General features: G+C 35.4%; 1 protein-coding gene across 6 annotated transcripts in view; it reads left to right on the top strand.

The window, feature by feature from the left end:
- The window catches only part of MAP4K5 (mitogen-activated protein kinase kinase kinase kinase 5), a 112,749-nt gene that overhangs the window by 61,046 nt on the left and 24,626 nt on the right, over positions 1 to 27,077 (top strand). For all 6 annotated transcript variants that reach the window (XM_063651201.1, XM_063651203.1, XM_054447623.2 and 3 more), the window contains 9 exons: positions 2,871 to 3,002; positions 5,011 to 5,073; positions 7,563 to 7,644; positions 8,902 to 9,018; positions 15,097 to 15,175; positions 22,876 to 22,934; positions 24,221 to 24,288; positions 25,584 to 25,626; positions 26,512 to 26,665. In XM_063651201.1, the coding sequence (XP_063507271.1) occupies positions 2,871 to 3,002; positions 5,011 to 5,073; positions 7,563 to 7,644; positions 8,902 to 9,018; positions 15,097 to 15,175; positions 22,876 to 22,934; positions 24,221 to 24,288; positions 25,584 to 25,626; positions 26,512 to 26,665 (797 nt within the window). The remainder of the gene's footprint in view (positions 1 to 2,870; positions 3,003 to 5,010; positions 5,074 to 7,562; positions 7,645 to 8,901; positions 9,019 to 15,096; positions 15,176 to 22,875; positions 22,935 to 24,220; positions 24,289 to 25,583; positions 25,627 to 26,511; positions 26,666 to 27,077) is intronic.

Below are 27,077 nucleotides of genomic sequence, written 5' to 3'. Positions count from 1 at the left end.
TTCCCTACATTCATAGCGTTTCTCTCCAGCGTGAGCACTTTTGTGGTTATGAAGGTAACTGGAATATCCAAGGGCTTTATAACATTTCTTACATTTATGAGGTTTTTCTCCACTGTTAGTTATGTTTTTGAAAAGAACTACAGAATCTCAAGGATTTACCAAATTTCTTCCATTCATGGGGTTTTTCTCCAATGTGAATTACTTTATGTCTTTGAAGTAAATAGGGAAATTTAAATGTTTTCTCATGTTTCTGACATTATGTAATGGCCTGCAGGTCATGGCTAGGGGCATGCAACCCCTACAGACTTCTTTGTTCCTTCTTTACTCTCACTGCTTCACTTGACTAACTTAAAAAAAAAAATATTCTGAATAATGTTTCCCTTGATGAACAAATTAAATGACTTTTTTTTATCAAATTGGAAAATATTTGGAATTATGGGCATACTTACTATCACTAAATATTTGCCGGTGAGAGTAGAAATTGGTACAACAGGGGTTAGGGAGGGAGAGCATCAGAAAGAATAGCTAATGGATGCTGGGCTTCATATTAATACCAAGGTGATGGATTGATCTGTGCAGCAAACCACCATGGCACACATTTACCTGTGTAAAAAACCTGTACATCCTGCACATATACCCTGGAACTTAAAATAAAAGTTGAAGGAAAAAAAAAAAGAAATTGGTAGAACAATTTTGAAGCATAATTTGTTGGTAATGTTTATCAAAAACTTTAAGCAATATTTATCTTCTTTATTTTCAGTAATTCCACATCTAGTAATTTATTAGAGAGGCATACAGATTTATATATGATAAGCTTTATCACACTATTTTAATGATAAAAATTGAGGGAAAATAATACGCAACAGGAAGAGAATTACACTTATTCAATTCAGTGGAATAATATGCTACTGCTCATGATATGTTGTTAATTTTAAAAAGCAAGATTCCAAGTAGTATATGCAATATGATACCATTTTATAAAAGGTGTGTGTGTGTGTGTGTGTGTGTGTGTAAAAATGGATGAAAATATGTGAAACAGGAACTCTCTTTGAGTGGGATCATGCTTAGCTTGTTTTCTTCCATATTTTTTCATATATTCCAAATTGTTTTCAGTCAACACATATCACTTTAACAGAAAAAAAGCCTCAATAAGTATCAGTTAAATAAAAGTTAAATGAAGGTATAGGTGAGTTAGATAACCTATAGGATTGCCTTCGTCACATCAGAGTCCCTCACTCTCTATGACTGTCCTTTTTGTGAATACTCTTCTAGTCTAAATTGTCTATTTTTTGTATCCTGACTATATCAGGTGAAATACTACTACTTTAGCTTTCTTTACAACTTCCCTAAGATACCCTTTTTCTGTGTTTATCTTAAGCCCTCCCCATTCTTAAGAGGGCCACACTCTCTACCTTTCTATACCTATGGCCAACTGATTGAATACAGTTTCCCACTGAGCCAGGAAGTGCAACAGTCATAGTCAACTTGACATTCTAGTTAGCCACCACTAACTGATTCCAGTGGGTAGAGGAGACGAATCCTGTTTGCTTTCTCTGGGCTCCACCTCAGCCTCTTTTCCTCTGTGAAACTTGCCTTCAATTATCTTGCTCCATGGTGATTGTTTACTTCTCCTTACTCCTATATCCATTGTTATGTATGTAGCACTTGCATATAGTACACATCTACATGTTCACATTTTTAGTATACATACTTTATATCCTAACCACACTTGAGAGACAGTGTGTTAATATAACTTTTTGTAGCCTAAGTACATATAAAAGCAACTTGTACCTTGTGGATATTCAATTCAAATTAATTGAAGTTAAGTTGGTAAACATTTGAAAAGATAAAAGAATATTTCCCCTGAACAGTATCATCTATACTTTATAACTTCAAAGGCTTTCTACAGTGCTGATTCCCAAACTTGTAACTCCAACTTCAGTCTTCTGTATATTCAACAGTTGTTCAATAATAGCTCTATTTCAGTATCCACAAGCATTTCCTCCTCAGATCTATATCTTCAGTTAACCCCTTTCATTCTGTTCCCTCTGCTACTGCCTTTGAAAAGTTTTCTAACATATCTGCCTGACTGATTTCACCTGATTTCACACTATGCTTCATCTTGCCATGCAGTTTTAGATTGTTTGACCTCATAATTAAATCTTTCATTGGGTCCCCATCATTTTCATGATAAAGTCTAACTTTTTTTGTATAATCAGTAGATCATTTATAATCTAGCCTCTACTTCTGAGGTTGATTTCCCAAACACTTTCTAGACTTTCTCAAACCATGTGTTATTTCCTGTCCATTACAGACTTATTTGTAAAATAAGATAAAAATGAATTTATGCATTTGGACAAGCATAAATGCTTACTCTCCATTTCTGTATTTATCACAGACTGGTAGCCAGCAATGTATGGCCCCTTATCAGTTTGCAGGTGATACATTGAGCACTGTCCTGGCAGCTTTCCTGGTCTCCCTGAATTTGTACTCATTTCCTCTCACTGAAATGTCCAGGCTCCCCACCCTACTTAGAAGTCTCACCTCCTTTAGGAACTTTTCTTTGACCTTCACAGGGATTTAGGTATTCTTTTTCTTTTTGCATATTATATAACAAGATTCACAAAAATAGAAACTAAACTAAAACAAGATTTTTTCTTAGAGGAGGGCATTCAAGATTCTGAATTAATTTTAAAAGTATGTATGTATGTGAAATAGAGATTTAAGCCTTTACTTAGTCATGTTTCTTCTTTCCTAGTAAACACCTCTCAGCTTCCTTCCCTCCAACAAGTCTAGTGATTATAACAGGAAGTAACAGATTCAGATCAATATTTAACAACAAAAATGTTGTATTCATTGATTCCTTCTAGGATGGCCCCAGAAGTTGCAGCAGTAGAGAAGAATGGTGGCTACAACCAACTCTGTGATATCTGGGCAGTAGGAATAACAGCAATTGAACTTGGAGAACTTCAACCACCTATGTTTGATCTCCACCCAATGAGGTGTTCTCATTATTTATAATTATCCAGTTATTGATCAAGTCTATGGGGAAAGTGAAATGCTGATAACTCAGCATCAAGTTCATTTTTAAGAATGAAAAATAGTAAAGGTATTGTAAGGGATTTAGGAGTAGTCTCATCCAAAACCTATTGTGGGCTAGTCCGAAGGTAGTTACCTCAATTCATTTTTCACAATTACAAATCAAGCTCCTTGTTCTGCTCTTCTTCTCCTTCTCACTACTGTACTTGACTAGTCTTTAAAATAAATAAATAAAACCTGTCTTGTATTGCTGTTCCTAAAACAACATAAGAGTAAATTGTCTGTACTGTTTGAAGCTTTTCCATAAAACAAATTTCCCTTCATAATCACACTGGGATATGACAGTTAACATTATTTTAAGACTTTTTGAGTCTTCATGTTCATTCTTTTATCAATTGATCTTTTTTTTTTTTTTGTCCTGTGTGGAATTATAAGTAAATGATAGAATGCAGATGAAACTTTTCTAGTTATATTTGATTTTCTTTTTATTTTGTCCAGGAATAATGAAGAGGTATCTATGCTGAATATAATTGTCATTTACATTCTAGGATGTATTATCTCAGAAAAAAATATTTGAGGGCATCTGAAAAGTTTTTTGATACTTTGAAGGAAAAGATAGATTAGGCTAAAATTGACACTTTAAATGGTATGAAGCTAAAAAGAAAATTAACAGAATGGTGAAAGTGTTTTGCTAACATGATTGGCAATAGATTGATATATACTATATAAGGAAATCATTCAGAGACTACAAGCAAAAGATAGATTAAGGTTTATGAGCAAGTACCAGATATGGGAATCTATTTGACCTCATAAGCAGCCAAAGATAATATATATTAAAAGATACCTACTTTTAGCTAGAATGCTGATAAGTACAGACCTTTTGGAAAAATACTTTGATGTTATTTGTTAAGGGCAATACAAATGTTTTAGTGATTCCACCATTTAGGGGATTATAATTCAGAAATAATCTAAGAAAAGAAAATGCTAAGAATTATGCATTTCAGGATAACAAGGGAAAAAATCTAAATATGTGGTAGTTGGTGAATTGTTAAGCAAATTATTTAGCAGTTAAGGGCAGCCATTACATATGTATGAACCAAAGCAAAATGGAAAATTGATTATTAGTGAAAAAAATTATAAATACTAATGTAAATATAATGTAATTGGTAAGCATTTAGATAAAGACTAAAAAGATTAGAAAAATTTTTTAAAAGATTAGAAAATTTTAAATAATAGAATGGTGGGAATATAGTTTTTTTTATTTTTCCTTTGAATCATTTAATTTTTAAAAAGGAAAAATGTATTTATTATGCTAAAAAAGAATCAGGAATTTGCTTAGAAACCTGAGATTTTTGTAGGAAATGCTGAAATAGAGCATTTTAGAACTTCCTTCTTAAATCCTCTATCATACTACCCCCATAGCCCACAAGAAAATGGGTCACACGTAAATTTATAGACAAAGTTCTCTTGTAGATTGGTTTATGTATTTAATATACTAAGAGAATATGGGAAATCATTGTCCAAAAAAGGAAAACAATCAGGAAATGGATGTAATTTGCCTATACACTAAAAGTAAATATGGAGCCAGTCTTCGGTTAAATATGCAACCTAATGTTAGAGTAACATGTCATCTCTATGTATTAGAGAATTATATACAATTATATAGACATGTGCTTAAGATATAATACTAGTTACATATGTAACAGTATAGTAAGAAAACTCTTTTCCAATATTTGGTAGGTTTGCTTTGTGAATAAGGACTTGTTGGAAATTTAAAAATCTTCTCTGTTGTCAAGAGAAATTTTTTGTAGGCTATCTAAAATATTAAAAATTTAATTTCTATATCCCATAGTAGTTTTCATCATTGTCCACTTATGTGGTAGTCTTGTATAAATTCATTACAGAATATTCTTTCTAATTGTTAGATGTTGTAATTTTGATATTGTTCTTTAACTATAATTTTTATTTCAGGGCTCTCTTCTTAATGTCAAAAAGTAATTTTCAGCCTCCAAAACTAAAGGACAAAACAAAATGGTGAGTTAAAGAATATATAGTTTTATAGAATTTTACAATCGAAAGGAGCATAGATTCAGTTCCCATATTTTGCAGATGATTAAACAGTAGTCCATAGACATTAAGCAGTTTTCTCAAAGTTACACAGCTGATTTGCTTGCAGACCTATGGCAAGGATCTAGATTTATTTTCTGGTATTCTTTTTTTTTTTTTTTTTTTTTTTTTTTTTTTTTTTTTTTTTTTTTTTGAGACAGGATTTTGCTGTGTTATCCAGGCTGGAGTGCAGTGTCATGATCATAGCTCACTGCAGCCTCAAACTCCTGGGCTCAAGAGATCCTCCCTCCTCAGCCTCCTGAGTAGCTGGGACTATAGGATGTGCCACCACAACTGGCTAAGTTTTGTTTGTTTGTTTGTTTGTTGTAGAGACAGGGTCTCACTATGTTGCCCAGGCTGGTCTCAAACTCCTGGCCTCAAGGGATCCTCCCACTTCAGCCTTCCAAAGTACTGGGATTACAGGTGTAAGCTACTGTGCCCAGCCCAGTGTTTCTTTCTTTTTTTTGGAGACGGAGTCTTGCTCTGTTGCCAGGCTGTAGTACAGTGGCGCAATCTCGGCTCAATGCATCCTCCGCCTCCCAGGTTCAAGTGATTCTCCTGTCTCGGCCTCCCGAGTAGCTGGGACTACAGGCACATGCCACCACGCCCAGCTAATTTTTGTATTTTTAGTAGAGATGGGGTTTCACCATGTTGGCCAGGATGGTCTCAATCTCTTGACCCCGTAATCTGCCCACTTTGGCCTCCCAAAGTGCTGGGATTACAGGCATGAGCCACCTCACCCGGCCCAGTGTTCTTTATAATCCAGTGTTCTCATAAAACTCAATAATTTTCTTAGGTTTTTGGCAGATTGGGTAAGAAGTGTGGTGAGGAAAGAATTAGAAGTGAATTCATGAAGATTTTGAAGAATCATCTATTTTTGCCCTATCTTCCTTTACTTCCATTAATTACACATTGACTTTCATGGAAGATGATATGAAAAGGGTTCCCAGATACCATGACACTTAAAATCAATCTCTGTTGGTTTTTCCCTCTCTTCCTTATGTAATACTCAAAAAGATTATTACTTATTTTCATCTTGATCCCTTCTTTCTCTTACAAAGTAAAGCAGTTTACCTATCTTTATAGTCCAAAAAGATGTCATCAATTGGTTAATAAAAATTAAAGATTATTTTTCTGGTAATATCTTCCCCATACATTTAATAAAAGAAGCTGTGCAAATAAGTTTCTGAGTTCTTAAATTCTAGAATTCCTTATCTAGATTACATGGATCTTTGAGGATCTGTGAGCCCCCAAAATTCTGTATGTGTATCCATTTTTCTGAGAAGACAGTCCATTGCTTATTTCAGATTCTAAGAGGCCCTTCCCCACAAACAGGTTCTCAACCACTGCTTTATGTTTCAGTAGTCTGTCTTAGCATAGTTTTATTTAGGACTCAAGCCATTCTGGGGATGATGACAGGAAAGAATCGCAAATCACACTGTGGAAAGAAAGGAGTTTATATTCCGCTGCTAATTATATTCCTTTGTATTGACACTGGGTCCTTCCTATTCCCTATTGCTCTAAGTTCCTAGACATCTGGAACTGAACGGTTTTACGGCAGGAATGACTGATATTCATTCAGGAATGAATGACGGTTAGCTGTAAATGCTAAATTCACAGTCAGATTTCAGAGCAGTTATTACCATTGGAGAACCTTTGCCAGTCCCGATACTGTCTGACTCCATGTTATCTCTATCGCAAGCCACCAAATGTGATGCAGTGATGTGATTTATCTGCAGAGAACTGCTGTGTGGTGGTTGTCATTGCTGATAAATACGGTTATTTCATACCTTTAGTTCTTGTCCATTCCCTGCAGTGGAACCTTGGCAATGGTAGAAATACCTTTGCCAAGGTACCTTTGCCAAATACTATCACATTTATTAATAATCAAAATGTGATACCTTTAATTTATGTTTTCTCTCTTTCCCCACTTCATCAGTGAAGGTGGCAGAAAACCCTTCTGGTTGCTAAAATTGCTCCCTCCTCTTTGCCTTTTTTTCTAAGAAATTCATTAGCCTCTTTGGGATTTAAATAGTCTCTTATATAACGCCTTTCGTGCCGTCCAACTCTTTTGGTATAGCACAACGTTTACATACTAGGTAAATTATGCAATGAGAAAGGGACATTTTGACTCCTAAGTAGTACCTAGAAAAGAAGGTCATATATAAATGACACAGCCTATTTCTGATTGTTAGTGTAATTTTTGTGGTTGTATATTACTGCTCTGTTACTTAATTGTATTTTATTTAAAAGACAAAACTGACACAGATGTTTCCAAGGAATATATTGTACTTTAACTAAGTGGCCCAATAAAAAATCATGGTGTTTTAGACTAACTGTTCCTAAGTTAATGTTATTTACTAACACCGAAACGTAATAGTAGTGAAATATTTTTGTACGTCTCTTTTTATTTTAAGGTCATCAACATTCCATAATTTTGTCAAAATAGCACTAACCAAAAACCCAAAAAAAAGACCAACTGCTGAAAGACTTCTGACTGTAAGTCATTGAAATTACAAGGGGTTTTCCTATAGTCATAAATTAGACATATCAGTAGAACAAAAGTATTTATGTTTTTAAGATAAAAATGTTAGTGATCTCTTACAGCAGGGGTCAGCAAACTTTTTTTTTTTTTTTTTGGAAACAGGGTCTCACTCTGTCACCCAGACTGGAGTGCAGTGCAGTGGCGTGATCTCAGCTCAGTGGAACCTCCACCACCACCCCCCGGGATCAAGCCATTCTCCTGCCTTAGCCTCCCGTGTAGCTGGTATTACAGGCGTGTGCCACTACCACCTGGCTAATTTTTGTATTTTTAGTAGAGACAGGGTTTCACCGTGTTGGCCAAGCTGGTCTTGAACTCCTGACCTCAAATGATCCACCCGCCTCAGCCTCCCAAAGTGCTGGGATTACAGGCATGAGCCACCATGCCTGGCCAGCAAATTTTCTATAGGCGGGTCACATAGTAAATATTTTAAACTTTGTGGGCCATACAGCCTCTGCCACAACTACTGAGTTCTGCCATTATAGCCCAGAAGCAGCCATAAACTGTGTATACACGTGGGTATAGTTTTAATACTCAATAAAACTTTATTTACAAAAAGAGGCAGTCAGTGCACTAGATTTTCCCCATGGGCTATAGTTTGCTGACCCCTGCCTTAGAGAAAACTTTAAAATGTTGCTGTCAGTTAAAACGAATTGCTTTTCTTGTCTTCTAATGTAAATTTATAGAATACTCTGCATGTGTGTGTATAAAACACTTTTATATTAGAAATAGTCAGTGATTACAACAACCTAAGAAGCTTTACTGACATGCCAATATTTACTTATATATGTCTTTGTACATTAACATAATTTTACAGAATTAAATGTATGCAGATATATGATATACATGCTTTTTTCTTATTGTGATTATGTACCATACCACAGTATTCATTTGCATCAGTATTGTGATATGAGTAATGAATGTCATTGGTATAGCCATATCTAATCTATATTAATTTTAGAACTTAATATGGATTAGATAACTTTACAAAAAGAAATTGCTTTCTAAATTTACCCTACAAAGGCTCTTCAGTTTTATATAAGGTGTAATTATGGATTCTCTGATTAATATTTTTACTAACACAGTTTATTCATATTAGCAGACTCCCATATACTTGTCTCTGCTAGTTACTGAATGAAAAAATGAAGATAGCATTTTCTTTAAGCCATAGATGTAAAGGCATACTCATGAAATTTCACTTTGTTTTCTTTTAGCACACTTTTGTTGCACAGCCAGGTCTCTCTAGAGCCCTAGCAGTTGAACTGTTAGACAAAGTGAACAATCCAGATAACCATGCACATTACACTGAAGCAGACGACGATGACTTTGAGGTAAGGAAGTGTTTGCAGTCTCATAGTTGAAAATAAATGTTTTATAAGGCCTTAAAGTTTGCTTTTTTTCTTTGTTTTCTGAGTCTATCTTTTAACTTAGTTAAAACAGGTTTAGCTACAGAGATTAATAATGTAATTATGTGCACTTTTCCTGCACATAATTATCAGTTGATTTTTTTTATTGTGGTATAACCAGTTGATACTTTTTTTATCCTAGTTCTCCTTAGAACTAGGATTAGTTCTTAACACTGTCTCTTTTTATGTTCTTAGTTTGGTTAGCCTGAAGTTTTGGTAGCTGAGATTGAACTCAGGTATCCCTCTGCAGAAATGCAGAGGTGCTTTCCCTTTTAGTGATTGCCCTTCTCTCTAGACCTCAGCTTCTGTAGTGAGTTTGATCATTCTATGGGATATATATAAAGAACATCTGTTTCCAAGGAAATAAAGGTTTTAAGAGCCTTGCTTTCAACTAAGAAAACAAAAGTGTAGCCACAACACCGATGCATATTATTTTTCATGAAAAGGACTTCTTTGAAATCCAGCTGCTCATTTTTGTAGTTGAATTTGTATTAACAGAATACAAATAATTTTAAAGAATGAAGCTGAAGTTCCTGTTGGAAAATGTTATCCTTTTCAGTATTTCAAAACTATTATTTCTTATATAATTAGTTGTAGGGCTATTCATAACTATGCTTACCTTCTCTGAAAACATTATAGAATTATTTTTAATGTATTTTCTTTTTTTTTTGAGATGGAGTCTCGCTCTGTCGCCAGGTTGGAGTGCAGTAGCGCAATCTCGGCTCACTGCAACCTCCGCTTCCTGGGTTCAAGTGATTCTCCTGCCTCAGCCTCCTGAGTAGCTGGGACTGCAGGCACCTGCTACAATGCTTGGCTAATTTTTGTATTTTTAGTAGAGACAGGGTTTCACTAAGTTGGCCAGGATTGTCTCGATCTCTTGACATCATGATCCACCCGCCTCAGCCTCCCAAAGTGTTGGGATTACAGGTGTGAGCCACCGTGCTTGGCCTGTAATGTATTTTCTATGACAACACAATTTGTCAGGAAATCAGGAATGGGAGACTTCCTCTTCATTGACAGGTATCTATTTATGACTATATATAGCACAGCTATATTTTTTCACCAGTCTCTTTCTCTCCTTATGTTCCTTCTTCTCCTTTTATGATTCCATTTTATTTCTAAGTTTTTCTGAATCTGTCTCTTCATGTCCTTTTTGGCCTTATTTCCCTTATATCTCTACCTTCACTAAAGGGAATTTTCTATTTCCTGTTTTTCAGCTTTAAATTATTTCCTATAAATATCATACTGTGGGCCAGACACGGTGGCTCACACCTGTAATCCCAGCACTTTGGGAGGCCAAGATGGGCAGGTCACTTGAGGTCAGGAGTTCAAGACCAGCTGGCCAACATGGTGAAACCCTGTCTCTACTTGAAAAAAATACAAAAATTAGCTGGATGTGATGGCAGGCGCCTGTAGTCCCAGATACTTGGGAGGCTGAGGCAGGAGGATCTCTTGAACCCAGGAGGCAGAGGTTGCAGTGAGCTGAGATTGTGCCACTGCACTCCAACCCAGGCAACAGAGTAAGACTTTGTCTTTAAATAAATAAATATTATAGTAACTACTAGCACTCTTTGGGTACTCAATGTGTGCCAAGTATTAGGCCAAATAATTTCTGTGTTAACTCATCTAATATCAAAACAGTCCTTTATACTGTTTTAGAAATGAGGAAATGAGGGACAAAAAATGAAAGTAATTTGCCCAGCATCATATTGCCAATAGGAAATGGAACCAGGATTTAGATCCAGGCAAACTCCAGAGCCTACTCTCTTAGTTAATACACCATCATATCTATGTATGTATTTAATAGAAATAGTCATTAAACAATCTTTAAACTCCAGTCTTTATTTCCCCATTGTCTGGTATATAGCATAATTCTGTCATGTCGTGAGTACCCAGTGAATATTTAGTTGAACATTAAATGAACTTGAAGTGGAAATAATAAATAAACCAGCCAAACAAAATTGTTTTCTACTTGAACCACTGTTTGCAACTTGGGATTAGTAAATATTTTAATTGTTTAAAGATCCAAAACTTAGTAAAGTTATTCTTGCATAAATGTAGAATTAGATATTACTCAATTCTCCAATTTGCCTTTCACTGGTTATGTAAATAACCAAACACCTCTTATTTTGTATCTCATTTTGCTGGGCTTCCCAAATCCACTCTACTTTGTGAATTCTCTATTTCTGTTTAATGATGTCACCATACTTTTCAGTTCTTGAAATGCAAAACCACGTGCCAGGCAGTTGGGGGCACAATGGTATATGAGACTAACATTATCCCTGCTTTTATAGCGCTCATAGTATAGTCTCAAAGGAAATTCAGAAATACCAACGAATAATTTACACATGTGATGGAATGGGAGATAAAAGGTGCCATGGAGGGATATCATAGGGGCTGGAAAAAACTCACTACTGTAGAAGTGACATTTAAGCTGAAAACCTGAAGGATAAATCAGAATTAGAGGAAGAGAATAAATGTAAGTGGCCTGAGCAGAGGTGTTAATAACATCTTCGAAAGCCTGGTGATAAGGGAAAAGGCAGTGTACATAAGGAACTAAAGAAAAGTCAGTCTGGGTCGGACGCGGTGGCTCACGTCTGTAATCTCAGCACTGTGGGAGGCTGAGGCGGCTGGATCACTTTGAATTCAGGAGTTCAAGACCACCCTGGGCAACATAGCGAAACCCCATTTCTACAGAAAATACCAAAAAATTAGCTGGGCATGGTGGCACACGCCTGTAGTCCCACCTACTCAGGAGGCTGAGTCTGGAAAATCGCTTGAGTCTGGGAAGCGAAGGTTACAGTGAGCCAAGATCACGCCACTGCACTCCAACCTGGGTGACAGAATGAGACCCTGTCTCAGGAAAAAAATAAAAAAAGAAAGAGAGATAGAAAAGTCAGTCTGACTAGGGCAGAAAACAAAGAAGAAGGAAGTGGTAGAAGATAACGATACAGAGCTAGATACCATCTATCAAACCGTATTTAAAATGTTGGGCTTTAGTCTAAGGGTAGTAGAAAGCCATTAAAGGGTAAGGGAGTGATATAATCAAAATGTGCATTTTTTAAAGATCTCAGTGACTTCAGAATGGTGAGTTCATTACTGAAAACCTGTTAAAAGACGAAATTATACAAGATAAAAATAATGGTAAACTAGGATGGTAGAGCAAGGATGGAGAAAAGTGTATTAATTTAAGAATTAGAGAGTTAATGATTGGATGAAGACATGAAGGTAAGGAATAAGAGAAGAATTACTACCAGATTTTGACTTGAGCAGTTGGATGGATATATTTACTATTTACTAAGATAGGAACACTATGGTAAAATCAGGTTTGGAAAGAAAGATGAATTAAGTTTTATACTGAAGAAGATGTTGCGTAGAACTTCCAAATGGAAAAGTCTAGTAAGGAGCTAGATATGTCATTGTAGCTTGGAGAGAAAAGTTTGGACTAAACATAACAGGTTTGAGGCTAGGTAGGATGGCTAATGCCTGTAATCCCAGAAGTTTAGGAGGGGCCAAGGTGGGAGGATCACTTGAGCCAAGGAGTTGGAGACCAACCTGGGCAACACAGTGAGACCCTGCCTCTACAAAAAATGTTTTAAAATTAGCAAGGCTTGGTGGTGGGTGCCTGTAGTCACAACTACCTGGGAGACCAAGGTGGGAAGATCACTTTAGTGCAGGAGGTCGAGGCTGCAGTGAGCCATGATTGTGCTACTGCACTCCAGCCTGGGTGACAGAGCAAGACCCTGTCTCAAAAAAATAAAAGTAAATAAAATAATAAAAATATAAATTTGAGAGTCATTAGATACACATGTAGTTGATGCCTTAGGAGTAAATGTGATCGATCACCCAAGGGAAGCATGTAGAATGAGAAGAGAGCCTAGCACAAAACCTGAGATTTCTCCCAAAATTTAAGGATCAAGTAGGCAAAGAGCAATAGCAAAGGAGATTGATAAGGAACATTGAAAGAAGAAAGGAGAGTTTCAATGAGAACATAGAAATTAAGTTAAACTAGTTTTTGGCTTTAGGTGGTTAGCATTTGATGAGTTTAACAGAGATAATTTTCTAATTATCTGTAATTATCTATAATTTTCTAATAATAGAGGAGGGGGAGCTAGATTGAGTGATTTGAAAGATATGTATTGCAATTCATTTATGAAATTGAGTTGTGAAGGGAGGGATAGGATAGAACAGTAGCTGGAAGAGAGAAGGATTTTTTTGTGTGTGGGGGGGGCATTGCTTGAACAGTATTAAATGCTCATAAATACTGTCCAATAGATAGAAGAGTCAAGGGAAGCAAGATGGAAAGGCAGAGTCCATGAGAAGGAAGCAGGGAGAAGCAACACTGCTTTTCCATTAGAGAAAGGGATGGTTGATAATGCAGTGTAGCTGGTGACTTCTATTTTCTCTGTGAAGTAAGTGGTGAGGTCATCTGTACGGGTGAAGGAAAATGGGTAGGTTTGAAGAATGTGAAGAAGGTACAGAATAGTAATTGAGGGGAATGGAGGGTTAGATGACTAGAGGAGTGTTTGTGGGCAAAGTCGGAGCTCAGATTAGATGAATTTTCAGTGTGTTCTGCTGTGTAATTTTCCTCCAGCATGATTGATACCCTAGATGTATAAACGCAAAGGTAACCAGTTGAGTGTATCCAGGATTGGCATTTTGCTGTCCCAGTGTACTAAAAGACAGTGGGGCAAAGGGAATTTAGGATTTTTGCAAGAAATTACTTGAAATTATGTGCTACCAGACATAAACTGGATAAGGAGAGATGTTGATGGAGAGTGAGAAAATAATGAATCAATGGACTTGATATTCCAATGGGAACATTGAACAAGTGTTATGGGAATAAGTGAAAGAGTAAGCTCAACAGATCAGAGATTTGTAATATAGAGGAAATTCATGCATCAGAGTTGATGACAGGGTCCAAGATGTGATTTTTAGGAGTTGAGAGTACATTGAAATATATGAGAGTGTCTTTAAAGATGGGCTCAGAAAATAAGTCTAGAACAATGGATCCTCCTGGAGCTTTGAATTTATTATTTGGTGTGTTGGGTATTGAAGTAAGGGGCGAACAAATGAGCCACTTTCAGAGTCATCAGTGAATGACAGTGAGTCATCAGAAATTTGGTAAATAGGGGTTGAGCTGAAGGCCTAAGGGGCAGGAGGTTCTGCGCGGTGGGTAGAAGTATTATGCTTCTCACGTGGCTTACTACAATATTCTTACTCAATCTCCTTGTATCCAATATTTCTCCCCTCCATAGTCTCATACATACTTAATAGATAACTCTTAAAGCTGACACTGGCAATGCCACTTCCTTGCTGTAAAGTCTCCAAAAAATTCCTTTTGCCAAGAAACTGAGGTGAAGAGCCCCAGGCTAACATTCAGAGCCTTTGATGATTGGGCTCACCCTCGTGGTCTGTCTTTCCATCTTTGTCATCTCATCACCTAATCTTCACTGCAAACAAATAATAACCAACCCCCACTGCCTACAAACACTCCACAATTTCCTTTTATTTCTTATATCACTTTCTTCTTATTCTTTCTGCTGTCTAAAATGCTTTTCCCACATTGCTGCATATTCAGTACATACTGGTACTTCAGAGCCCCAGATGAGATTGCAGCTTTCATGAAGAACTATACCCCTTCAGGTCAAAGTCATTTCTCCCTTCACTGGGCTTTAATAGTAGTCCATTTATCCTGTTAATGAAAGGCACTTGCCATTTTCTTATCTGTGAGTATTTGTGTGTCTTATCTTCCTAGACTGTAAGCTCTTTGAGGACAAGATTTGTGTCTGTCTTTGAATCTCTTCAGTATTTTATACAGTATAAACATGGAACAAGTGAAAAAACTTCCAAAGTATTTTAGCGTTCATTGTATTTGTTTTATGTTTATCCTATAATTTACTAGTAGATATTCATATTTATCAATAAATGATAAGAAAATTTGACCTTTTAACTTTCTCATTGAAATTTGTTAAAATATATATATTATGCTTATATTCACAGCCCCATGCAATCATTCGTCATACCATTAGATCTACAAACAGGAATGCCAGAGCTGAACGGACAGCTTCAGAAATAAATTGTATGTGTTTGGTTTACATTTTCCATTGGTGGTTTTGGAGGGTTGTGCTGCGTGTTCTTGTATGTTTTGTAGAATAATAAAATTTCAGACTAAGGCTACATACTTCAACATTATCAGAATACTTTTAAAATAGGGGTTGCTTTTCTGGTTTCGATGGAATTCCCCTGGTTTGTAATTTTTGAATAATTTTTATTTTCCAATTATGGACAAAATCATGCCCATTGATGAAAATCTGCAAGAAAAAAAAATAGAGAATTAACATTGCATACAATCACATCACCCAGAGCCAACCCATAGTTAATATTTTGCCACATTTCTTTCATTTTCCATGTGTATTTTTACATAGATGAATTTATGCTGTGCATAAAATTTCACTTAATAATAGAATTAATTTCCATATATTAGCATAGACTTTATAACCATTCTGTTTAGCAATTGCATTCTGTTTCATTAATTGATATATTGTAGTTAGCCAGTTTACTCTCACTGTACATTTGGGTTGGTTTCAGGTTTTAAAAATCAGATTAGCACTAAGATGAATCTTTTCTAAAGGAAATATTTCAAAAGAGAGATTGGTTTTTAATTTAATAATCATTGACAGTTGAAAATTTCCTATCAATATTTGTCACCTTAGCTAAATTAATTTAGAACTACAGATTCGTAAAGAAGTTTTAGTTCTTCTCTGGTTTATTGCCTTAAATGAATACTTGTTCTGAGAGATTTAAAGTAGTTTATATTAAAATAAGGTTTATGACTAACAAAATAAAATTGTAAACCATACTAGAGGAAGATAATTCATTAAATATTTGAGCTAATTAGAATTATTGCCAGTGTGCATTTTGTTTAAGCCTGAGTTTTCATAAACCCAAACATTTCTAGCTTTCTGGACACAGCTTTAAAACTCTTAGTCACTAGAGAGTTAGAGTATGTTTCCCTTCTCAGTTGTTTCAATCAGGCGTTTTCATAATTAAGCCAGTAATTCAAGATTTAGTGTCTTTGTTAGTGCCTAGATTGATGATATCTTCTTACGCTGTTCTCTCCTTTTATAATCTGAGATGAAGTCTGTGGGCCTCAAATACTAAAGAGAAAAGTAGCAAAGTTGATATTCCATTGTAACATCATATTCTTTATTTTATGCAGTTCTGTAGTATTCCATTAATGTAGTCTATTTTATCTGTCTTTTCTCATACAGTTTTGGGGTTTTGTGTCATATTTAGAAGGCTTTCTCGATTCCAAAGTTATCAAATAATTTTCCTATTGTTTCTTCTTGTGTTTTTAGTTTCTTTTTTTAATATTTAAAAATCTGATATAAATTATTTGGTAGAAGGTATGAAGTATGGATTCAACTTGAGTTTCTTTCTAGATGACTACTCATTTGTTTCATTATTTATTGAAAATGAAATCTTTCTACTCATGGATTTGATATGCCATCTTTATTATATACCGAATTGGCATGCATATTTTAGGGTTGTTTCTGGAAATTCTGTTCTGTTCTGGAAATTCTATTCTGTTGCACGTCTGTTTTTGTGCCAGTAGCATACTTTTGATTATTATATCTTGATAATATCTGTTAGAACTAATCCTACTCCTACTCTCTGCCCCTCCCCACAACATACACATATGTACCTTGTCATACTTCTTTTTCATTATGACATTTGGCTATTGTGCCTTCTTCCCCACATAAACTTAAGAATCAGCTTATGTGGTTAAAAAAAAAAAAGAAAAGAAAAACTCGTTGTTTTTACAGAGATCTTATTACTTTGGGAGAGTTGACATATTTATGATATTCAGTCTTCTTAATCAAAATAGTCTTTTTCAGAGATAAGATCAAGATTTAGTTCTTTTATATTCCATGATATTAGCCCAAAATACTAATATCCTCATAGAGTAAGTTCTGTGTGCTTAAAGCACCAGACAAAGTGGTGGAGTAGAAGGTCACTTTATTAATGACTTGTCTTTAAATTTTTGTGAAACTTCTTTTGTATTTATCAGGAATGTTTTACCACTTTGCTTTTGTTTGTTCGATAGATTTTATACTATTTATTTCTACTCTGTTTTTTGTTTCAGTGTTTTAAATTGAAGTGGTAACTTATATACAGTAAAATGCTCAAATCTTAAGAATACTCCAGGGTATATTTTTAAATATATACACTCATATAACTACCACCCTGCTAAAAATATTAGTTAGAACATTAGCAGAATCTCAGAAGGTTCCCTCACGAGAGCCTTCACAATCAGTTTTCTTAAATTCTATACTTGCCTGCCCTCCCTCTGCCCAGGCAAATTACTGTTCTGATCTCTGTCACATAAACTGGCTTTTACCTGATCTTGACCTTCAGGTAAATGGAATTATACAAAAAGCACCTTTTGTTCCTGGCTTCTTTTACTCAACTTGATGTCTGTTAGAGTCATGTGTAGTAATAGTTCAGTTTTCACTATACTGTTAGTATTCCATTGTATGACCATACCACAATTTATCCATTCTTCTGTTGATGAGCATTTGATTTATTTCTGGTTTGGGGCTATTATGACTACTGTAAGCATTTTTACAGTGTATTTTTAGTGGACATAAATGATTATTATGAATCACACCCAATCAGTCTAAGACCACCAGGGACAAATGTGTAGTCCAACAAAGTCAGGTTTACTGACTCCTTGCAGTGAGAGAGAACACACACCAGAGGAACCAAACCATTCAAGATTTCATCAAACAAGGAAAAAGAAATACAGGATTTTGGAAAGAGTAGAGTTCAGGTGAATTTTAAATGATGACTTAATGCAAAGTAGGGATGTATATGAAAGGGTGAACATCAGGTCTCTGCTGTTAAAGTAAACCTGGGAGTATGTTTCCTTGGAAACTTTTTGAAGTGTTGTGTTCAGAAATGCCTTTATTTGAAGCTCTGCATCTGGACTGGAAATTGAGTCTGTTTCTCTGTGTCAGTGATTTAGTCCAGGCAAGAATAGGATGATTCATTCTAAATGTGATTTCATATAGCAATGTTTCTGGCAGTCAGTGATTTTAGAGAGAGAGATTTCTCAGTTAGAAAGCAGAATAACTCAGAGGGGGTCATTATATGAAACTTTACATGTACAAAATATCCTTGGGAGAAACATTGTTTCTTGTTGACTTTGCATTTGGATTTGTGTCTGTCCTTTCAGCCTCATGAATGGCAAGACATTTCCTCCTTTCTCAGTGTGATTCAGATATGAGTGTATTAGCTAAATTACCTAATTTTTTTTCTTTTTTTTTTTTGTTTGTCATCTGAAGAGTGTATTGGTGGTTGAGTCGTTACCTAGGAAACCAGCTGATTACAAGGAATTGGCACCAAGGGAAGATAGGAGGTATTCACGAAGAGTATAAGTCTAACAGTTACTTTAATTGTATAGTTTTAGCTGACTTGCGAGTAAATTTCAGCCAGGTGTTAGACTCATACTCCAGACTGACTAAGGCTGCAAAGGGCAATAGTAAGAATACGGACTCTACAGGTATCATAATAAAGAAGTAACAAGCATCTGTCAACAGTCCAAAACCTCCAGCTAGCAAAAAGTGGGGGGAAATGTGACTAAGAAAATAAAGTACTGTTGTTGCTGGTTAAAGTAAAACAACCAGTGGCTCCAGTTATCTTTCCATGGGTCTTGGGCAGACTTTCCACTTCATGTAGTTATCAGTTTGGTCCAACTGACTTGGGTGGAAGCCCTCTTCTTTTTGTAGTCATCTGCTTCAGAAGGATTCCTTGTCACCTCTTTTTGAGGTGTCCTGCTGGGACAGTCTTCCAGCAATTTAAGATTGGCGTATGTCTCTATGTTTGAGAGACATGAATACAGGGATCAACACCCTATTTTACCGTCGCATTAGTTATTAACAGTACCTGGCAAAATTCTATTTATTGAGTTTAGAGGGCAGTTTTCCAGAAGACAGTCTCTGAATTTTAATGTAAAGGTTATTTCAGAGGAAATGCTTCCTGGACCTGTTTGAATGGAAAACTCTGTGTACTCTGAGTTCCAGTTAATAACTGGAAATGTAATAAACATAGTAACTTGAGATGATGGCAGTATTCCCGGATGTATAGGATGCCCAGATTTTGGTTCATAGAGTTGATGAGCTCCAGGGGATCTGCCGTCACTTGTCATTCAGGCAAAGGAGAAAAACAACAACAAAAAACCCTTTAGGCTAAGGAAGTCTCAGGATTTCTGAAAGTTTAACCAACTTCAGTTTGAGATTTCTATTTGTCCTTTTTATCTTACCTGAAGGCTAAGAGTGACAAAGGCAATAGAGATTTTGAGTAAGATGTACAGATGCTCCCCGATTTATGATGGGGTTACATCCTAATAAACCCATTTAAGTTGAAAATATCATAAGTCAAAAAAACATTTAATATACCTAACCTACCAAACATCATAACTTAGCCCAGCCAGCTTAAACATGCTCAGAATACTTAATGTTAGGGTAGCTGAGTGGGAGCTGCAGCTTGCTGTTGCTGTCCAGCATCTCAAGAGAGTATCATACCGTATATCCCTAGACTGGGAAAAGATCAAAATTCAAAGTACAGTTTCTACTGAATGCATATCACTTTTGTACCATGAGAAAGTCAGAAAACTTGTAAGTCAAGCCTTCATCAGTTAGGAAGCATCTATATTGTCTTACAAATCTCTTTAGTAACAGTTCTAGGGAGGTAAGTGTTTCTGTCTCCAGAGAAGTGATCACAGATTTCCCAAGTAGGAAGCACAAACTCAAGACACATTTTTTTTTTTTTAAACCATTGGTATAGTTGAGGCTTTTTGACAAGCTATATTCATCCTAAAAATAGACATATCATTACCAAATAAAAGCCTATATTGACAGAATAACTATTTTTGAAAAAAAAAAGAACTGTAACATACCTGTATGTTCTTCTACATGAGTATTTTTTAAAGCTGCCAATTATAACCCAAATTCATGACATCAACTCAGTTTTTTAAAAAAGATATGAGGTACTGCAGTATGAAACTTTTGTGGGTTTTGTTTTGTTTTTAAGCAATTTGTGATGTGTCTGCATTTTTTCTTTGTATTCTATCTTGGGCTCATTGAGCCTCTTAGATCTGTAGGTTAATATTTTTCATCAAATTTGGAAAGTGCTTGGCCACTATTTATTCAAAATTTCTGCCCTAGTCTCTCTCCTCTGCTTCTGGGACTCCAGTTATCTATGTAAGAACACTGAATGTTGTCTACAGGTCATGGAGGCTTCGTACTCCCACTCTACTCTTCTCCATGAGTTTTTTTTTTTTTCTTCACTGTACTTCAGTTTTGTTTCTGTTGCCCTGACTTGAAGCTTATTGATCTTTTTTACAGTATTGAGTCTACTGTTCAGTGAATTTTATTTCAGGCAAGCATTTTTTGTCATATATGTACTATATGTACTATATGTCATATATGTACTATACCTGTATATACACACACATCCATATATATAATTTCTGTTTTTCTACTGAGCTATTCTATCTGCTCACTTACTGAGTCTATCTTTTCTCTTAAATCCTTGAACATATTTATAGCTGTTTCGAAATTCTTGTCTGCTGATTTTAACATCTCTGTCACCTCTGGGTCTGTTTTTACTAATTTGTTTTCAACTGGTTATGGTTCTTATTTTCTAGCTTGTTTGGTTGTCTTTTTTATTGTATCTTGGACAATGTAATACAATGTTGAGCATCTGGATTTTATCCTCTTTCTTTAAAGAGTTAATTACCTGGTATGTCTACTTAATCCTTTCAAGGCTTGTGTCAGGTTTTAGTAGAGTATTCAGCAAGGTCTTTCCTCTGGTAGAAAGCCAAATTTTTCCTGGTACGGTGGGATCTCCAGAAGCTCACAGCGCTCTGTTAGCCGTTTTCTGAGATAACTTGCATACTCTTGCTTTGCTCTTAGTATTCAGCCAAAGACTTAAGAAAACTTCTTTGCATATTTTTGGAGTTCATCCTTCATACAGCTTATTGTTGGGACTGTGCCCTCTACGTAAGCAGCACTAAATTCAAATCCTTGTTCTCTTCACCCGTTGAGACTGTTAACTTTCTCTGTGGGCTCCATTTTCTCGTGTCCTAGTTTGGAAAGTGCCCCCAGGCAGAAAGTCAGGGTAAATATAGCTCTTACCACCATGTATTTTCCTTCTTTTAAGAATCACAGACTTATGGTGTCTGTGGTGCATTGCCTCCAAACAGTTGCTTTAGTTTGTACACAGACAAACATGCAGACATATATATGTTTACATGTAGATAGTTGTTTATACAGAAGGGTAAGTCCAATTTCTGTTATTTAAAAATGGCCAGGTGTAGTGGCTCACATCTGTAATCCTAGCACCTTGGGAGGCTTAGGCGGGCAGATCACCTGGGGTCAGGAACTCCTGATGTCAGGAAACCTCATGAGATGGTGAAACCCCATCTCTACTGAAAATAGAAGAATTAGCCAGGCGTGGTGGCAGGCACCTGTAGTCCCAGCTACTCGGGAGGCTGAGGCAAGAGAATAGCTTGACTCTGGAGGTGGAGGTTGTAGTGAGCTGAGATTGCGCCACTGCACTCCAGCCTGGGTGACAGAGTGTGAGACTCCATCTCAAAAAAAAAAAATAATAATAATATATTATTTTCACATTTTATGTAATGTGAAATGCAGCTCTAGACCTGCTTGCCAGTGTTTCTGGTTGTCACAAAAACAAACTTTAGCTCATCTCTGTTTCAAAAGACTAAAGAGGTTCTTTATGAGTTATAGTAGTAGTTCTTGAATTCAGATGTTTTTTAATTATGTTAAGTAAGTCATTAATGACCAAGGACTTTTTATTTTAGATTATTTTTTAAAGTAGATACTATATTTTATGGAATGTCTTCTAAACTTTTATTGAAAAATTTATGACATACTGTTTTTGTTTAATGTGATGAATTATGTCAGTACTTTGTATTTGCTTTTTACAAATCTTGTTTTTAGGAATAAGGACAACAGGATCCTATGTGAAAGTGCTTTTTAAAAATATTTTGTTTGCTAAGATTGTATTTAGGAATTTTGCATCTCTATGATGCAAGTATGAGTGTTTAAAAAAATTTGGGGGGCTTTTAATCACATTAGATTTTAGAATTTTTTAATTTTAAATACTTTATGAGGAAGTAATAAACCCTCCTTTTCTATGTTTGAGAATATTTTATAGAAAAGAAGTTACTCTTTGGATATTTTGAATAACTGAAGTCAGTATGACTAGGCCAAATAAAATACATATTTAGCAAAATATATCAGATTACTGAACGCCATTGTGACATTTAATTGAACAGAAGTCATTTGTTCTTTTTAGATAATTTTTAGGTAGTTTTTCTTAGTTCATCTCTGCCGTGAAGCTGTAGCTTAAACTGTCTCAAAACAGAGTCTACAGCGTAGAGAAAATTGTTAAAGGTTTTACTTAGTCAATTATTTTTGATGAATTTTTTAAAATCTCTTTTATACAAAAAGAACTGCTTAATTTCCTGATTCCAAACAAGAATTAAGTAGAGATGTTAGGAAGATCCCAGTTTGTTATTTACTTTTGGTAAGCATAACAAAGGGGTACTCTTGTAGTCAAAAAATAACATTTTTTGTCTTCTTTCCCCTCTTCTTTCTCCCTCCCCCGTCTCATATTCAAACTTGTCATTACATTTCTGAGATCAACCCTTTGAGATGTTGAGTTTGTACATACCTGTTATATATTTTGCAGTTGACAAATTACAATTTGAACCTCCTCTGAGAAAAGAAACAGAAGCACGAGATGAAATGGTAAGAATTAATTTTTAAAGCATTATTTTCACATTAAGATTTGAGAAAACTTTTTTTTTGAGTTAGTTGTACTTTGATTAGAAAACAGAGTAATATACTCTTTTAAGCATTAATTTTGACAATTTTTCCCATATTAAAGTTTTTAAAAGTTATAGTTAGTTGTATTTTTACTAGGGTACAATGTAATACACTATTTCAATCATTCATTTTAACCTCCTTAGTCTTTTGAAGGTTTTACGTGATGTTATTAAATACACAGAATTTGATTCTCAGCTTTAAGCTCTTAGGACCTTTTTTTTTTTTAACTGATTCTGTTTGTTTTATAGTAAATTCTACATTCTGTATTGCCTTACTATTTTTTAAGTGTATTTTATTTGTTAATATAGTTTCTTTTTTAACCATTGCTCCTATTTTGAATTTACTGTTTAGTTACCTCTTTCCTTATCTAAAATGAAAAAAGTGGCCGGGCGCAGTGGCCAACTCCTGTAATCTCAGTACTACGGGAGGCTGAGGTGGACAGATCACCTGAGGTCAGGAGTTCCAGACCAGCCTGGCCAACATGGCAGAACCCTGTCTTTACTAAAAATACAAAAATCAGCCAGGCGTGGTGGCATGTGCCTATAATCCCAGCTACTCAGGAGGCTGAGGCAGGGAGAATTGCTTGAACCCAGGAGGTAGAGGTTGCAGTGAGCCAAGATCAAGCTACTGCACTCCATCCAGCCTGGGCGACAGAGTGAGACTCTGTCTCAAATATAAATAAATAAATAAAAAGAAAAAAGTAATGAAGCAAGATATTATTAGAGTTAGCCTAACCTAGCCTATTGAGTTCATCCTTTATGTTTGGAAGTAGTGCTCTTCTTACTGTAAATGTTGCTGTATGATAAAACCCCAGTTTCCATGCTAAGAGGAAAAAGTAGTAGCACCAATAAATTCATGACAGTTTAGTAATATGATATTTAGTTTTCCATGCTAATGGAGTGATGATGTAGATAATTCAGTTGTTTTCTTTTATTGTTTGCTTTGGAATATACTCACATACTGATAAAGAAGGTTTGTCACATTTGAAGCTACGTTTAGTATGTTTATGGAATTTCTTAAGTTCAGGTCGACTGATGATGCGTCATTGACCTAAATTTGTCAAATGACAAAGCAAATCTAGCTAGAGATTAAATGATTGAATGCCAAGATGATTAATAATCATGACACTGGAATGTTTTCTTGAATCAAATAAAATGGTTAATACCTGTTACAAAGTAACATTTTAAACTATATTTTTATCTTTACAGGGATTGTCATCAGACCCAAATTTCATGTTACAGTGGAATCCTTTTGTTGATGGTGCAAATACTGGCAAGTAAGTTGTTTTCTAATTTAATAACTGTATTTTATTTGATTACATAAGAACAGTATGGGGCATGTTATTTATTCTAATAAGCTTTAATTTGCATTCTTGAAAAAGTTATGCCATTAATGAAGGTAAAGCTTTTGACTTTTACCAAAAAGCATCATGTATTGATCATTAAGGTTTTTTATTTGTTTTTGTTTTTAATCAGAATATGCTATGTAATGATAATATACTGAAAGGTGAGTCACATGATGTCATGGGAAAAAATACTGTAACAGAGTTAAAAAGCCCCAGTTTCATCTCTCCAATATAGTTACCTCTACAATTAAGTGAGGGGGCTGGCCTTCATGAGTTGTTCCTAACCTGTCTGTGTACTGCAGTTGCCTACAGAGCTCTTTAGAAATGCAGATTCCTAGGTTCCCACATTAGGCCTATACATTTGGCGTTAACAAACTATGGCAGCCCACAAACTAAGAATAGTAAGTACATTTTTAATGGTTGAAAAGAAATCAAAAGAATAGTTATATTTTATTACACATGAAAATTACATGAAATTCAAATTTCAGTGTCCATAAATAAGTTTGTTAGAATATAACTATGCTTATTAGTTTATGTATCGTACATGGCTGCTTTCACACTATAACAGCAGAGTTCCATAGTTACAACCACTGTATGCCTTGCAAAACCTGCAATATTTACTCTCTGGCCCTTCATCGAAAAAGTTTGCCAACCTCTGGTATAGAATACAGTCTTTGGGACTGGATCTAAGAATCCTGAAAGCCGCCTAATTGATTGCAATGACTGTGGATAAGTGTGTGGGACCAGTGGACTAGATAAGTGCTTCTCAAACTTATTGACCTGGAGAGCTTATTAAAAGGAAAATTCTGTGCATTTAGAAAAGTTCCCAGATGATGCCAATTCTGCTGGTTTGAGGACCTACTTTGAGTAACAAAAGGTTTGATGATATACCCACTTGAATCTATGGGTCCCAGCTCTAAAATTCTGAATCAGTTTTTTAACCAAGAAGTTAATTTAGTTTTTATTACATATGAAATATAGCAAAGCATAACCATAAAAGTAAAATAAGACTTTGTGTCCACCTTTTAAAATCTTTATTTTATAGACAATACAATTTGACAATAGGAGTGAGGTCTTAGATCTTCCTAAAGATTTTATACTCTGCATCATGATCTGTCTTTTACATCCTCTGTATAGAAACTGATTTTAATACATATTTAATAGTATCTGTGTTTTTGGTTATGGTCATTTATCATCATCTAAATTGCATTTCTTCTTTGTACTAGATCAACCTCAAAACGTGCAATACCACCTCCCCTGCCACCTAAGGTGAGCTACTTAATGATTTTGAACACTAAATCCTTATTTAAATAATATAGTTAAATTTTTAAAATAATTTTGAGTTTTTTCAAAATTTTCTTAAATGTATTTTAGATGAATAGAGTTTTCTTCAAAAGAAGTGTATGATGGTGAAAAATATATAGTAAAGAAGATTTCATGAGGAATACAATATTTTTAATAGCTATTAGAAAAAGGCGGCCAGGCGTGGTTGGTGGCTCACGCATGTAATCCCAGCACTTCGGGAGGCCAAGGCAAGTGGATCACTTCAGATCAGGAGTTTGAGACCAGCCTGGCCAACATGGTGAAACCCTGTCTCCACTAAAAATACAAAAATTAGCTGGGCATGGTGGCGTGTGCTTGTAATCCCAGCTACTTGGGAAGCTGAGGCATGAGAATCGCTTGAACCCAGGAGGCGGAGGTTGCAGTGAGCTGAGATCCTGCCACTGCACTCCAGCCGGGGTGACAGAGCGAGACTCCATCTCAGTAAAAAAAGAAAGAAAGAAAAAGGCAAAAATAGGTTATTGCTTATTGAAGAAAATACTTGACTACATGGAGGGGAAACAGAGTTCATTGTTTATCATTCTTATGACTACAATTTGACATGTTAGTGGAGTCATTTTTCTTGATTGTTTCTAGTTTGTGGATTTTTATGTAATTAGTTATAAAAATTTTATCAGTTTTGAGTTAAGGCTGATTAAAAATCACATGGCAAGTTGATAGTTGTGTTGGGCAGTAACTCACCTCTTACTTTGTTCACTTAGCCCAGTGAATTGAACTGTATAGAAGAAAGAAAAAAGGTTCATTTCCCTTTCCCTAAAGACTCTGATGCCTAATGATAACTGTTAAAGTACTTTTTTGTCTTTGTACCACTAGCCAAGGATAAGCAGTTACCCTGAAGACAACTTTCCGGATGAAGAAAAAGCATCAACCATAAAACATTGTCCTGATTCAGAGAACAGAGCTCCCCAAATTCTCAGAAGACAGAGTAGCCCAAGTTGTGGGCCTGTGGCAGAGACTTCCTCTATTGGTATGGCTAGCATTATCAGCAGCCATGGAGTACATATGGCTAGATATTGTTATCTGGGTGATTAAATCAAAGTGAAAACTGAAATGAGAGTCATTTGTTCCTATTTCAAAAAATATCTTTTTTATTTAGTCAATCTTATTATAGCTTAAAGCTTTGTAAAGTCTCTTTAATTCTGCATGGATGGGCTATAAATAGATTTCAGTTCACTTCAATCCTAATTTGAATCCTTACTAAACATTTATTATAGGATCTAGAAGGGTGAATGCATGTTTCTGCCCCCCAGAACTTCAGGGTCTATAGCAGAAGGTATACCCACATACACATAACATTAGGAAAGACAGTTTATGTATGTGTCTTCTGAAATAATTACCTGGATGTAACAGAAGACCAGAGATTTCTGAGGGAGATAAAG

This window comes from Pongo pygmaeus, chromosome 15 (assembly GCF_028885625.2).
Source record: "Pongo pygmaeus isolate AG05252 chromosome 15, NHGRI_mPonPyg2-v2.0_pri, whole genome shotgun sequence".
In the NCBI taxonomy this organism is placed as follows: domain Eukaryota; kingdom Metazoa; phylum Chordata; class Mammalia; order Primates; family Hominidae; genus Pongo; species Pongo pygmaeus.
Note: the sequence above shows the minus strand (reverse complement) of the source record. Positions and strands in the feature narration are given on the sequence as shown.